The sequence below is a fragment of the Erpetoichthys calabaricus genome, chromosome 7 (assembly GCF_900747795.2).
Source record: "Erpetoichthys calabaricus chromosome 7, fErpCal1.3, whole genome shotgun sequence".
Lineage (NCBI taxonomy): Eukaryota > Metazoa > Chordata > Cladistia > Polypteriformes > Polypteridae > Erpetoichthys > Erpetoichthys calabaricus.
The window spans coordinates 174,896,023-174,908,720 of record NC_041400.2 but is presented as its reverse complement, the minus strand read 5'-3'; the positions used below and the strand labels follow the sequence as shown (position 1 = coordinate 174,908,720).

Genomic DNA, 12,698 nt, shown 5'->3' with positions numbered 1-12,698 from the left:
GCGCTTGTTCCTCGTGACTGTCATGAAAGAAGATGATTTGTTGTTTCGACAAATGAACTGGTAATCATGTAATCACGTGAGATTTTTCTGAAAGACTGTACTCGTTCAAACGCCACATAGCCTCAGGAGCACTAACATACCTGCCGTCAAGGAAAGTCTGTATTTCATCATGTTGCAGTGACAGCACCCATAAGTCCCCTGTATTGCTCTACACGCAAATCTTGTTGATGGGACTGTAGGTAATGTAAACGCGCGCCTTCTGTTCTGACATATGCGTCGACAATGTATTGCTGGAAAAGCTTGCCACTGGAATGCAAGACGCTAAATGAAGATCTCATGGCAAGCCTGAAAGCATAAAATTGGAGCTGTGTGACTCGTGTTCTTTTTGCGGTTCGCTTTTTCTCAGCATGGGTCAATTGTATGTGCTAGCCTGGATTTCCATAAGGGAACAGCAGTGGATAAACCATGGGGTCACAGTTCATATTGAGAACAGAGATACGCTTGCAAGCATCTCCCCTTGGGTATATGCAAATGTCGCGTTGTGCAGAAAGTTCCCCGTCTTCACCTACAAAGATAGCAGCAATATCAGTTTGACAGGACGGGGTATTATGCCTTCTCATATCCAGAGTTGGATTTTCTATGAATACCATTCGTACAGCAGCAACAGGGTTACTATGAGCGATAATGTCATGCATGTGCATGTAAGACTTTGCGAAGGGATTAACCTGTTGTATCATCTTGTCTAGTTGCAGAAACAAAATGTCACTGCAAGCGCTATTACATTCCTTTTGCAAACGTTGAGTGGTAGCCTCAGCAGAATCGAAGATTTATAGCTGATGGTATCGTGGTGACGTGTCAGGATTGGTATATAAAGGAGAGACCTGGTGATAAATTTGACCGTGGATTCTGAAAGCATACGGTTCATGTCCAGATGGTTGACTGATGTGTGCGCCCATTGACGCACAAGCTAAAGCAGAGTTGTATTCCCTGATATTATCACAGTAATTTCAGGACAGCGGTTTCTTGCCAGTCAACAGGTCTTCTAAAAAAAAGAGGAGGTTTGGGTAGCAGTGGCAAAGACACCTTCCCGGCATGACAACACTTAGTGTAATGTCCGGATGTGTTGACCTTCTGGTCAAGAAGCACATAGTGTGGTAGGTAGGCCAATGTTGTGTTCTTGGACGTGAATGGCGGTATCTTCTTGAAAAGCTGCTGAAAACTGAATGCGATGTTTGTGCATGAACGATTTAGTGCTGTGTTGACACTGAAGGGAGTTGGAATGAGTTGTTTCGAAGCATCGCTGGCAATGTTCACATTGCATAATTCGTTCAGTGGAGTGTGTTTTTAAATGCATGTTGAGATATTTCTGCACTCAGAACGTTTTGGAACAAATGGTGCATTGAAAGATCTGTTTGGAATGCGTTTGTTCAGTGGAGTGTGTGTTTAAATGTGCTTTGAGATATTTCTGGCGTATGAAGGTTTTGGAGCAGTGTTGACACTGAAAAGAATTCATCAGGGAATGTGTTTTGAGATGGTTAGTGCCATGGAAGGCAAATGAACAGTCAACGTGGCTCACAGCTGGATGTGGACTGTAGCACAGACCAAAGCGAGTATGTGTTTGGTGAGCTGTTGGGGGTGGGCACATAAGTAAGCCGTGCCTCGAGAGCGAGGGTGGACGTGGGAGGAGGGTTAGAGTTGGTGGGCTGGGCTCTGAGGTGCGTTCCCTATCACGTGGGAGGAGGGTTAGAGTTGGTGGGCGGGGCTCCGTCGTTCACTTCCCATGGTTTGCGATGGTGGACGCAGTCGTGCGTTGTAACTGAAATGAATAATTAAAAGTCAGCATGGCTCAGAGGTGCATGTGGACTGTAGCACAGACGAAAGCGACTTACGCGGTGGTTGGTGAGTTGTTGTGTCCGGACACATGAGCAGGCAGTGTGAATGCCTGGAGAGCGAGGGTTGACGTGGGCCAGGGAATAAGGAGTATGGTATGAAATTGTGAAAACGTTTTCCGTGTTCCTGTAGGACCATCTAAGAAGAAGAAGCATGTTTGTCGCGGATGCAAATCGCTGTATGTAACGTGTAAAACAGTTTGCGATGGTGGACGCAGTCGTGCGTCCTAACCAAAAGGAATAATGAAAAGTCAATGTGGCTCAGAGGTGCATGTGGACTGTAGTAGAAACGAACACGAATGACGCAGTGTTTTGTGAGTTGTCGCGTCCGTGTTGATGGGCGTGGCTCTGTGAGTTGTCGTCGTATCTCATGGTCTTAGAGTTGGTGAGTGTGGCTCTGTCTTGCGTGCTTCATGGTGTCTTGCGTGCCTTAGTGAATTATATATATATAGATTGGTTCTATTGTTTTTAATGGCATATAAATGATTTTTCATGTCCATAACTGTCAGTCTGATGCGTGTTGAATTCGATTTGTAACATTACCCACCATACTAAGTCCCTTCAGACTGGTCACAAGGTAGTCTAAGTTAGTGCTCTACTTATTTGCCCTTCTGTGACTCCAGAAAGCACACTGCCACTACAGTTTGTCTTACCTTGGTCCACTGATAGACTGCAGCAGCACTAACCCCAAATGTTAGTCTTGTTACCATAAATACGTACTAAAACCAGATCAGTATGGGATCATCCCATGCTAATAGCACAGTGCAGTTGACCCTGTATATCCACATACATATCACCAGTTATTCTACAGAAATGCCTGTTGATTCATGTAAGGAACATTACAATTTAAATAGGCATGGTTCCCTATCTGTTTTCCAGAATCTCTTGTTAATTATTACAATAGTTGAACAGTTTGCTTTGTTTCATTTTACTAACTTTTTAGCAGTGAATATTCATTTTGGCAGTCTTGTAACAGTGTAAACAGTGCATTTTTTATCCCTTCCCAGAATTGACAAAATTGGAATAAAAACACCACATGCAATTAATCTGATAATTCTATGACCTTACAGTAATAGATTATTTCTTTTGAAGGGCAAGCATGTAAAAAGGTAGGTCAGTCGCTTTTAATTACAGAGAAGTAAAAACGGGAAGGATCTGCAGTAGGAAGGTGTAGTATGTCTTTAGCTAGCAAAAGAATTCTAGAAAGGCAGGGTGTATTAGAGACAGTGTGGCCTTCTTCAAGTTAAGACCGCAGGTACAGAAAAGTAAAGCAGGAATATGTTATTGTCTTGTACATCTGATAATGTAAAGAGGGTCACTCATAGTTGAAACTTTGTGCATACCTATGAGCCACAGGATTCCCAAGGCAAGCAACATGCATGCACTAGGTTGTGATGTTGTACAGCTGTGGCTGACACAATTGCAAGGAAAAGCTAGCCAGAATCACTGCATGAAGTATCTACTTAAATTCAAGAAACCCTGAATTTATCATCCTCTCAAGAGTTTGTATCTGAAGTATGGTGTCTAGCCATCAAGTACCAGATTTATGTGTGTTGTACCGACAGTTCTTCAGTCACAAAACTGTACACGCTAGAGCCCATCCTCTCACAGCATTGATAGGTGAAAATGATAGTTTTCCTTTCGAACCGTATTTTATGTTGCATGTATTGTCACTAAAATAAATAAATAAAGAAGTAAGCAAATATAAAAAATAAAAAAAAACTTTAATACAATTATTTATGGTCACATATCATTGTGTTTTTATGTATTGTCATTTTTCACAACAAATTTTTTTGGAACAAAATTAATATCTCGATATTTTTTAGCTGAATGGCGATATACGATATACATCTCGATATTTTTTCTTCCCACAAAGTAATAACAAAAAGACAGTTCTGAGTCAAAGCCACATGTCTCAAATGTCACACAGGTACTTTTATTAACATACAGCTGTCGATGTATATAAGAAATAGCTCAAAAATAAACTATCTGCATATAGTAAATAATAATGCTCCTTGAGTAAAATAAAATGTTCTTTTCCTGTGTATTAAAAGACTCATGGCTGTGCAATTAAGAAAATGTAAACTGAAAAGATACAGAGCAAAAATAACAAAAGACAGACTTGCTCTTTAAAAAGTGAGTTTTCACTCAAGTAGAAAGTTCTTTCTTTACCAAAGTGCTTCCTCCTGTGTATAGTCTTGTACAAACATCTACGACTTTGTGCAAATAACTAAACATGTAACAACTGACAAAACAAGACAAGTGACAACTTTCTTACACAGAGAAATGGCCCAGGTGATGAGGCATCATCCATACCATGTCCTGTAACACACAAAAAAACTTTTAAAATCACTTTCATTTTTATGTAAAAAGGCAGATCACTCAAAGGCAAATTAACATCCATCTGTGTTTAGTAGGGATGTATAAGATTTAAGTACTTGTGTACACTGTGTTGTGTAATGTGCAACCTACAAATGGTTTTAGTTAAACCATTCTGGTAAAATCACCAGCAAATGATCGAAGCAGATGTATATTTTTAGACCTTTTCAATCTCAAACACTTCTGAATTTAAAATGCATCCCTGTATCTTCTTAAGCGGAGTGGTGGCTGTGGTGGTAAGGATTTGCTGGCGGTTGCAGGTTTAGATCCCGCAACCACTGGAACAATTCTTTGGGTACTTGAGCAAGACACTTAACCGCAATTGCTTTGTCCTGGTATGATGTTAACCTGCATCTGGCCCTGCAAGTGGCCCTTCAACTTGCAAGGAAAACTTGGGGTTTGGTGGCAGAATTGGCACTCCAGCCGCTGTTAAAACTTTTGTGGTGCCGTACACAGTGCATGCTACCCTTTCCTTTCCTGTCTCTTCTCAGCTGGGGCTCTCATTCAGTGTCACAATCCTCAGTCTAACACACGCATGCACATACTCCAATAGGGCTGATATTTTATGTAACAAAGTTTCAGTTTCATCAGTGGTAGCTGTATAAGCTTAAACATTTCAAATAGATTACCTTGTGGTCAATAGGCATATTTATTTCTCCAAGTGGTTCTATAAAACATTTTACTTAACTGTTCTAGGGCAGGCAGAGAGCAAAAAAAAGCTACAAATGTTGATAAAACAACGTTACGTTATAGGTAGACCCTCTTTGCTTGGAGGACTGTTAGACTCGTTGACTTGAATTCAAATCCCTGCATGTGTGAGTAGCATAGAGTAAATAACATCTAGAATGGCATCGACATTGATTGAGAGAATGAAGCGAATGTACAAAGCAAATTGGACTATGATTTGGTGCAAGTGATCTGGAGATCGAGATCTGAAATGAAAGTGAGGTACTGGCACCAGCTAATCAATCCCCAGCTGATGTGCCCAGCCGCTGCATCTGCCGCTGCCAGATCTCTAACACGCAGTGACAGCACATTGCATGCAGCAACAAACGTTTTATGTTAATTTATGTGAGAAACTATTGCTTTGTGTGCTTGGGAGAAAAGGGGGGAGGGGAAATCTGCGATATGATAAGCCACTGCTTTAGTATTGTTGCCCCACTTCTCACTTTTTCTATGATAAAGCACAGCACGGGTATATGAGTTTTGCAATGTGGTTTGTTTTGGGGCAGGATGCTGGGAAGGCTTCACGGTCTGGGCTGCATCACGCATTTTCACACTCTTTGTACTGTACTTTATGACGATGTTGTAAATGGTGAAAAAGAGTAGCACTTGAAGCTTTTGCTCTGACTTGTTTTCTGCATTCTGTACAGAATACATTATTCTGCTGCTCATCTGACACTTTGAACATGAACCATCTCCAAATAATTGAGCCATTGTTTTTCTTTATACCAACCAGGTCTTCTTCGATAGCTTCCTTCTTGTCTTTATCCTTCTCCATCCTGACACTGCCTGCAGGACTTACCAAGTGAAGCGGTTGGGGAGGGTTGAGTTGCATTTAGAGAGGTATAGAGGTGGGTAGGGTGAAGTTCTGAGAGAGGCAAGCAGGGAGAAGAGAAAGACAGGACTGGAGGCTGTACAAGAATAATTTTAATCCAACATAGGCTCGATATAAATGATATTGTCTCATCCTATATCTTGTATGAAAATATGTCGATATTTTTTAAAAACTCGATATCGTCCAGCCTTACCAAGAAGTAAGACTAAAAGTTAAGTTGTCCAGATCAAGGACTCTGTATTTATTGATAATTTAGAAGAGAATACAATTAAGTCTGCATGAAAAAATATATATATTTTGTGTGTTCATTTTCTTGATTTATACATACTGACATAGGTGCAGGGGAGTAAGAGGAAGGGGTGGACAGAGGGGTTTTATGACAGCCCTGGCCCAATAGAGAAAAGTTGCAAAGGTAAAAGTTATGCTGTCTTTTTTTTCATTTCATGTTTCTGTAAGAAGATCGAATCAATGTCATGTCACATAAGTGCTAAATAGGTTATCTTTGAGTTGCACTAAAACCAAAATAATTCTCTATTACCTCTGTATTTAACTTGCTGATCTAACAGGTAGCTTACAATGCTGACTGCCCTAATATAATAACAAAATTCTATGAAATAGACATGTAGTGATTATTCGCACCCATTATTCCAGTTTGCAGTATATTGCCTAATTTATGCAAAGAATGCAACATAACCATCCACGTATTATCAATTTTTAAGCGAGAAAGCAGCTACGGAGATCTTTTTTTAGCTTGCCAGGAGAAAAGGTGTAGGTAGAGCAGTGTTTTCCAATCTTTTTTCTGTTGTGGCACATTTTTTTTTGTAACCCAAAAAAATCCCAAGGCACACCATGATTCTACCATCCACAAAAAAATTAAATCTATACATGTGCTAGACTGTCTAAAGGGCCAGGACAGGGGCGGCAAAAAAAGCAGCTAGGAGATTGCCAATTGCAGACACAGCACTTAATGAGCACTTTGGATGCATTTCCCAGCAGCTTTGTCCCCTTGCCTACTCATACAGGTGGTCCTCTCTCTCTCTCTCTCTGCCTCACTCCACTGACCCAGAGTCAGAGGCAACTGGTATGCCAACTGGCTCTCAGCTCTGCGAGAGTTGCTGGCTAACACGCACCCTTCAAAGTCAACATTTGTTTTGATCGTTTTTTACTTCGACACATCTGTGTTTCATATGCTATGCCAATTTGAGAATTAATACTTTGGCCTCATTTTCATGTTGCCTTCTTTTCAACTTGACTTTTAGGAAGGCATTCAGATTCAGGTTGTACTTGCTCAACTAGTATTTTATTAAAAGTTCAGGTTTAAGGTCATTGTTTAAGTTTAAACTATGCCATTAATTTTTCTTTAATTCCTTTGTGTTGATTTTACATTAATTTTGTGATTCAATGTGTATTTATTTATTGATTGTGTATTAATTTTATAATTGTATATTTTAATGTTAGATGTAATTAATCATGATCAATAACATAGTTATGCAATTAATTACAGTGGTGTGAAAAACTATTTGCCCCCTTCCTGATTTCTTATTCTTTTGCATGTTTGTCACACAAAATGTTTCTGATCATCAAAATCATTTAACCATTAGTCAAATATAACACAAGTAAACACAAAATGCAGTTTTTAAATGATGGTTTTTATTATTTAGGGAGAAAAAAAATCCAAACCTACATGGCCCTGTGTGAAAAAGTAATTGCCCCCTTGTTAAAACATAACCTAACTGTGGTGTATCACACCTGAGTTCAATTTCCGTAGCCACCCCCAGGCCTGATTACTGCCACACCTGTTTCAATCAAGAAATCACTTAAATAGGAGCTGCCTGACACAGAGAAGTAGACCAAAAGCACCTCAAAAGCTAGACATCATGCCAAGATCCAAAGAAATTCAGGAACAAATGAGAACAGAAGTAATTGAGATCTATCAGTCTGGTAAAGGTTATAAAGCCATTTCTAAAGCTTTGGGACTCCAGCGAACCACAGTGAGAGCCATTATCCACAAATGGCAAAAACATGGAACAGTGGTGAACCTTCCCAGGAGTGGCCGGCCGACCAAAATTACCCCAAGAGCGCAGAGACGACTCATCTGAGAGGTCACAAAAGACCCCAGGACAACGTCTAAAGAACTGCAGGCCTCACTTGCCTCAATTAAGGTCAGTGTTCACGACTCCACCATAAGAAAGAGACTGGGCAAAAACGGCCTGCATGGCAGATTTCCAAGACGCAAACCACTGTTAAGCAAAAAGAACATTAGGGCTTGTCTCAATTTTGCTAAGAAACATCTCCGTGATTGCCAAGACTTTTGGGAAAATATCTTGTGGACTGATGAGTCAAAGGTTGAACTTTTTGGAAGGCAAATGTCCCGTTACATCTGGCGTAAAAGGAACACAGCATTTCAGAAAAAGAACATCATACCAACAGTAAAATATGGTGGTGGTAGTGTGATGGTCTGGGGTTGTTTTGCTGCTTCAGGACCTGGAAGGCTTGCTGTGATAGATGGAACCATGAATTCTACTGTCTACCAAAAAATCCTGAAGGAGAATGTCCGGCCATCTGTTCGTCAACTCAAGCTGAAGCGATCTTGGGTGCTGCAACAGGACAATGACCCAAAACACACCAGCAAATCCACCTCTGAATGGCTGAAGAAAAACAAAATGAAGACTTTGGAGTGGCCTAGTCAAAGTCCTGACCTGAATCCAATTGAGATGCTATGGCATGACCTTAAAAAGGTGGTTCATGCTAGAAAACCCTCAAATAAAGCTGAATTACAACAATTTTGCAAAGATGAGTGGGCCAAAATTCCTCCAGAGCGCTGTAAAAGACTCATTGCAAGTTATCGCAAACACTTGATTGCAGTTATTGCTGCTAAGGGTGGCCCAACCAGTTATTAGGTTCAGGGGGCAATTACTTTTTCACACAGGGCCATGTAGGTTTGGATTTTTTTTTCTCCCTAAATAATAAAAACCACCATTTACAAACTGCATTTTGTGTTTACTTGTGTAATATTTGACTAATGGTTAAATGTGTTTGATGATCAGAAACATTTTGTGTGACAAACATGCAAAAGAATAAGAAATCAGGAAGGGGGCAAATAGTTTTTCACACCACTGTAGTTCATTTTGTTAAACAGATTCCCAGCCCATATATAAATATAAAAATGCATGTACAGTCAATCCACATTATCCAAGGGGGTTACATTCCTGAAAAACCCCATAGACACAGAAACTGCAGTTACTGAGGCATGAATCCAAAAGGAAAAATGGGCTTAGGTTCCAGTGGGACACCGGCTTGGGGGGAGGACGTGCCAGCCTTCCGCTCTCACTTCTTGATGCTCAGTAATGATCCTTCCACAGGTTAATCTCCAGAAACTTTGCAACAACTTTTACTTCCTGTATAATAGGGTCGATCTGAGAACCATCCAGTCCGTAGTAGCAACAAGCCTGGCATGAAATTGTGCATATCCTTTGCAAAGTTAGTACTAGTTTTGGCTAACTGAAAAGATTACAATATGCAAAGTTTCGAGGCAACTCAGTCCCCTTCTTCAGGCAAGATGTAATACAGAAACTGGAGTTCGCTGTGTTTATATAGACACCAGGACAGGTACAACATTGGAAAAACTTTAAGTGAGACATCTTAAATGTAAAAACTTAATAGACCTCTCCAGGCTAAGATTCATTAAGCAAGAGAGGAGAACAATGTATAGATCTTTGGATAAGATAACTGTCCAACAACGTCTTTTGAAGTTTCTGATGGAAACTGATGAAATTTTACAGGGTGTCTCTTGGATAACATGGGTACACTTGGTATTTTTTTTCAGAATTTGAGACTGAATGTGGGATTTCTGGAAAATGGGTTGATAAGACATGGAATGACCCAAAGGGAAAAAATATGCCCTAAAATGCATGGCGTTGAAGTGTGTTTTAGAAAGAGAAGACTGTCATCTTTACTAGCTATTCAATTTTACAAAAGGCTAACCCATTGAAGTGATGTACAAAAACAGATATGTAAAATACAGCAATAATGTATAGCCTTTCTGAAGTAACATGGAGATAGTGTGAGGTTAAACTAACAACATTTACATGATATTTTAAAAATACATACAAATTATTTTCAAATAGTGACACTTCATCTGATGGCCCGATTCTTGACAATGGTTTTATAAGTCTGTCATATCAGATGACTGTGTAAAGAAAGCTTTTCTTTGTCACTGAACATTTTTTATCTTTAAATTCAACTACATGAGATTTTATTATATATTTTATTTGGGATTCGTGTGAAGAATGTATTGATTATTGTGTGTGTTAATTTTTAAATAACTGAATTCTTTTTGTTTGAATGAAAGTATACGTGAGAATGATGTTCCACTCCAGAACTGGTTCCTTATTTGCACAGACGAAATGCATCCAGGATCAGCCTCACTTGCCAGTAGCACAAACCTAAGCAAATTTGATAATGAATGAATGGATGGATGATATTTGTGTAATATGGCATGAAAATAGAGTAGTTGGCACTGCTTCTGTAAGTTTGGTGCGCATTAGTGACCCTGAGTGCACCCTGTTTTGGTTGTTATGCTTTACTCTCAGTGATGCTGTGAATAGCTGTAAATTTCCCACAGTCATAAAACAGATATAAATTGTAAAAATTTATAGATGCTATTTTTTCACAAACAATACTGTAGCTATGATTGTGATTCATGTTATCTTAAACTATATTGGTCACTAGTCAGATTTGCCTCCAATTTGTTTGTTTTTACTATTCATTATCAAAGAACCTCATGATTATACTATATGTTTATTAATATTTTTTTTCTTTTGCAGGTGGCTTGCTGCCACACAATTTGAACCATTAGCCGCAAGGACTGCATTCCCTTGTTTTGATGAACCTGATTTTAAGGCTACTTTTTTAATTAAAATTAAGCGAGATGCAAACTATATCAGCCTTTCAAACATGCCAAAGGTACTGGTACTTTTAAAATTAAAACTGTCTGCTCATTTAAGGCTTTAACCTGAACACTAGTTTAGCTTAGACTCCAAAGGCTTTACCAGAAGAAATTAAACATGTTATATAGTACACATTGTTTTCTGTAAATGTGTAAAGGACTAAAAATAAACTGCTTCAAAATGACGTCAGACATCGAGAATAACAAAATCACACTTTTTGATTTCTTTATATTGCAGTTTTTGTGCAACTGATTGATTGTTTTCATATTACAGATGCACTTCAACGAGTTACATGATGGTATTGTTGAAGATGAATTTGAAAACAGTGTGAAAATGAGCACCTACTTAGTTGCTTTCATAGTTGCTGACTTCAAGTATGTTAGCAAGGAATTGAATGGAACCAAGGTATGTATTCTGTTTAATAAAATAATCATTTAATTAGATACCCGAGTATTATAAAGCAGTTGATTAGGAGGACAACATTTTAGCAAGTGATCGGTAAGCCGAAGTTCTGTGGCTGCCTTTTTTTTTTTTTTTTGGCCAACTCCATATTGCATATGTAGTAAACATATTGTAGTCTGTTACATTGTTTTACATTATGTTTCACGTTGCTAATATCACCATATTCGGCTATAGGAACTTTTTCACATATTTAAATATTCAGTCATTTGAATATGAAGAATTTGTACTTTTCTTTTGGCGTGAGAATGCTATCCTTAGTTATCTGAACTTTTCTATTTTTTGATCTATTTTCATACTGTGTAATATTGCTTCATGCCCCAAGCCTATCAACTATACACTCATTTGAACTTTCAGTTACTGTATTTTTTGCACCATAAGACACACCTGACCATTAGACGCACCTAGGTTTAGAGGATGAAAACAAGAAAAAAAATATTCTGAACCAAATGGTGCACTAATATGTTTAATAAAATATAGCAGAATAATATTTCAACCATGTAAATTCAACAGCGCTATTAAGAAACATCATCACTGTCATTAACAAATAAGGAGAGACTTTAAGGTTCAAGCACTCTTCTAGTTTTACGGAAACCCCAAGAACTCCTCATCGCTAGTGTCAGAATTTATTAAGCTCAGTTGCTCACAATCACTTTGTAGCATCATGTACCTATCATCACGCGACATAACCTGTCCAAAGCCACCAGGGGACAAAGCACGTTTGGACCAATGCTTCCTGAAGTTATATCGCCAGTCTAGTCCATCTATATTTGTAATGCCACAAAGCCCTTCATCTCGTGTTTTGTTGTAGGTTTCCAGTTTGAAAAATGAGAATGCGGTGCAAGCACAGCCCTCGATTAAAAAAATTGCTCTGCATACCTGTTTGTCTCGTCTGACAGTAGCTGAAAGGCAGCTTCAGGAAAGAACAGCCTGAAGTAGTCCAGCGGCTGCTAATCTGTAGAGTCCAGAGTCCGACTCAGTGATAATGCGCAAAACATCGTCAGCTTTTTTTTGTTTTCTGTACTCCCTTTGCTCCCTCATGAGATGTAGATGCCATCTTGCCTTTGTTTACATTTCGCAACTCACGCACACACAAGGATTAGATGCCGAGTCAATGAGTCTAACATTCCTCCAAGCACAGAGGGAATGCCTGTAACGTAACAGTGAGTTTTGTCGCCCTCTACCCTTGGATGTCGACTTTTGTCAGGTAATACACATCATGGTCTGTGACGCAATATTCGCTCCATAAGACGCATAGACATTTCCAGCCTTCTTCTGGGGAAAACAAAGTGCATCTTATGGTGCGAAAAATACGGTAATCACTTTTATTTATATTGGGAGTTTTGTTTTAAAGAATGACCATAGAAAGGTTAGAATGGGGTTCTTTAAGGTGAATTTTAAGTAAGCTTGAGTTTCGTTAGAATTAATATTTCGCATAAATAATAATGGTAACTTTTTCTTATA

At 39.0% G+C, this 12,698-nt stretch overlaps 1 protein-coding gene across 1 annotated transcript in view; it reads left to right on the top strand.

Annotated features, from left to right (window-relative positions):
• The window catches only part of lnpep (leucyl/cystinyl aminopeptidase), a 117,118-nt gene that overhangs the window by 36,225 nt on the left and 68,195 nt on the right, over positions 1 to 12,698 (top strand). Inside the window, exons 3-4 of the mRNA XM_028805735.2 lie at positions 10,653 to 10,791; positions 11,049 to 11,180. Coding sequence (XP_028661568.1) covers positions 10,653 to 10,791; positions 11,049 to 11,180 — 271 coding nt within the window. The remainder of the gene's footprint in view (positions 1 to 10,652; positions 10,792 to 11,048; positions 11,181 to 12,698) is intronic.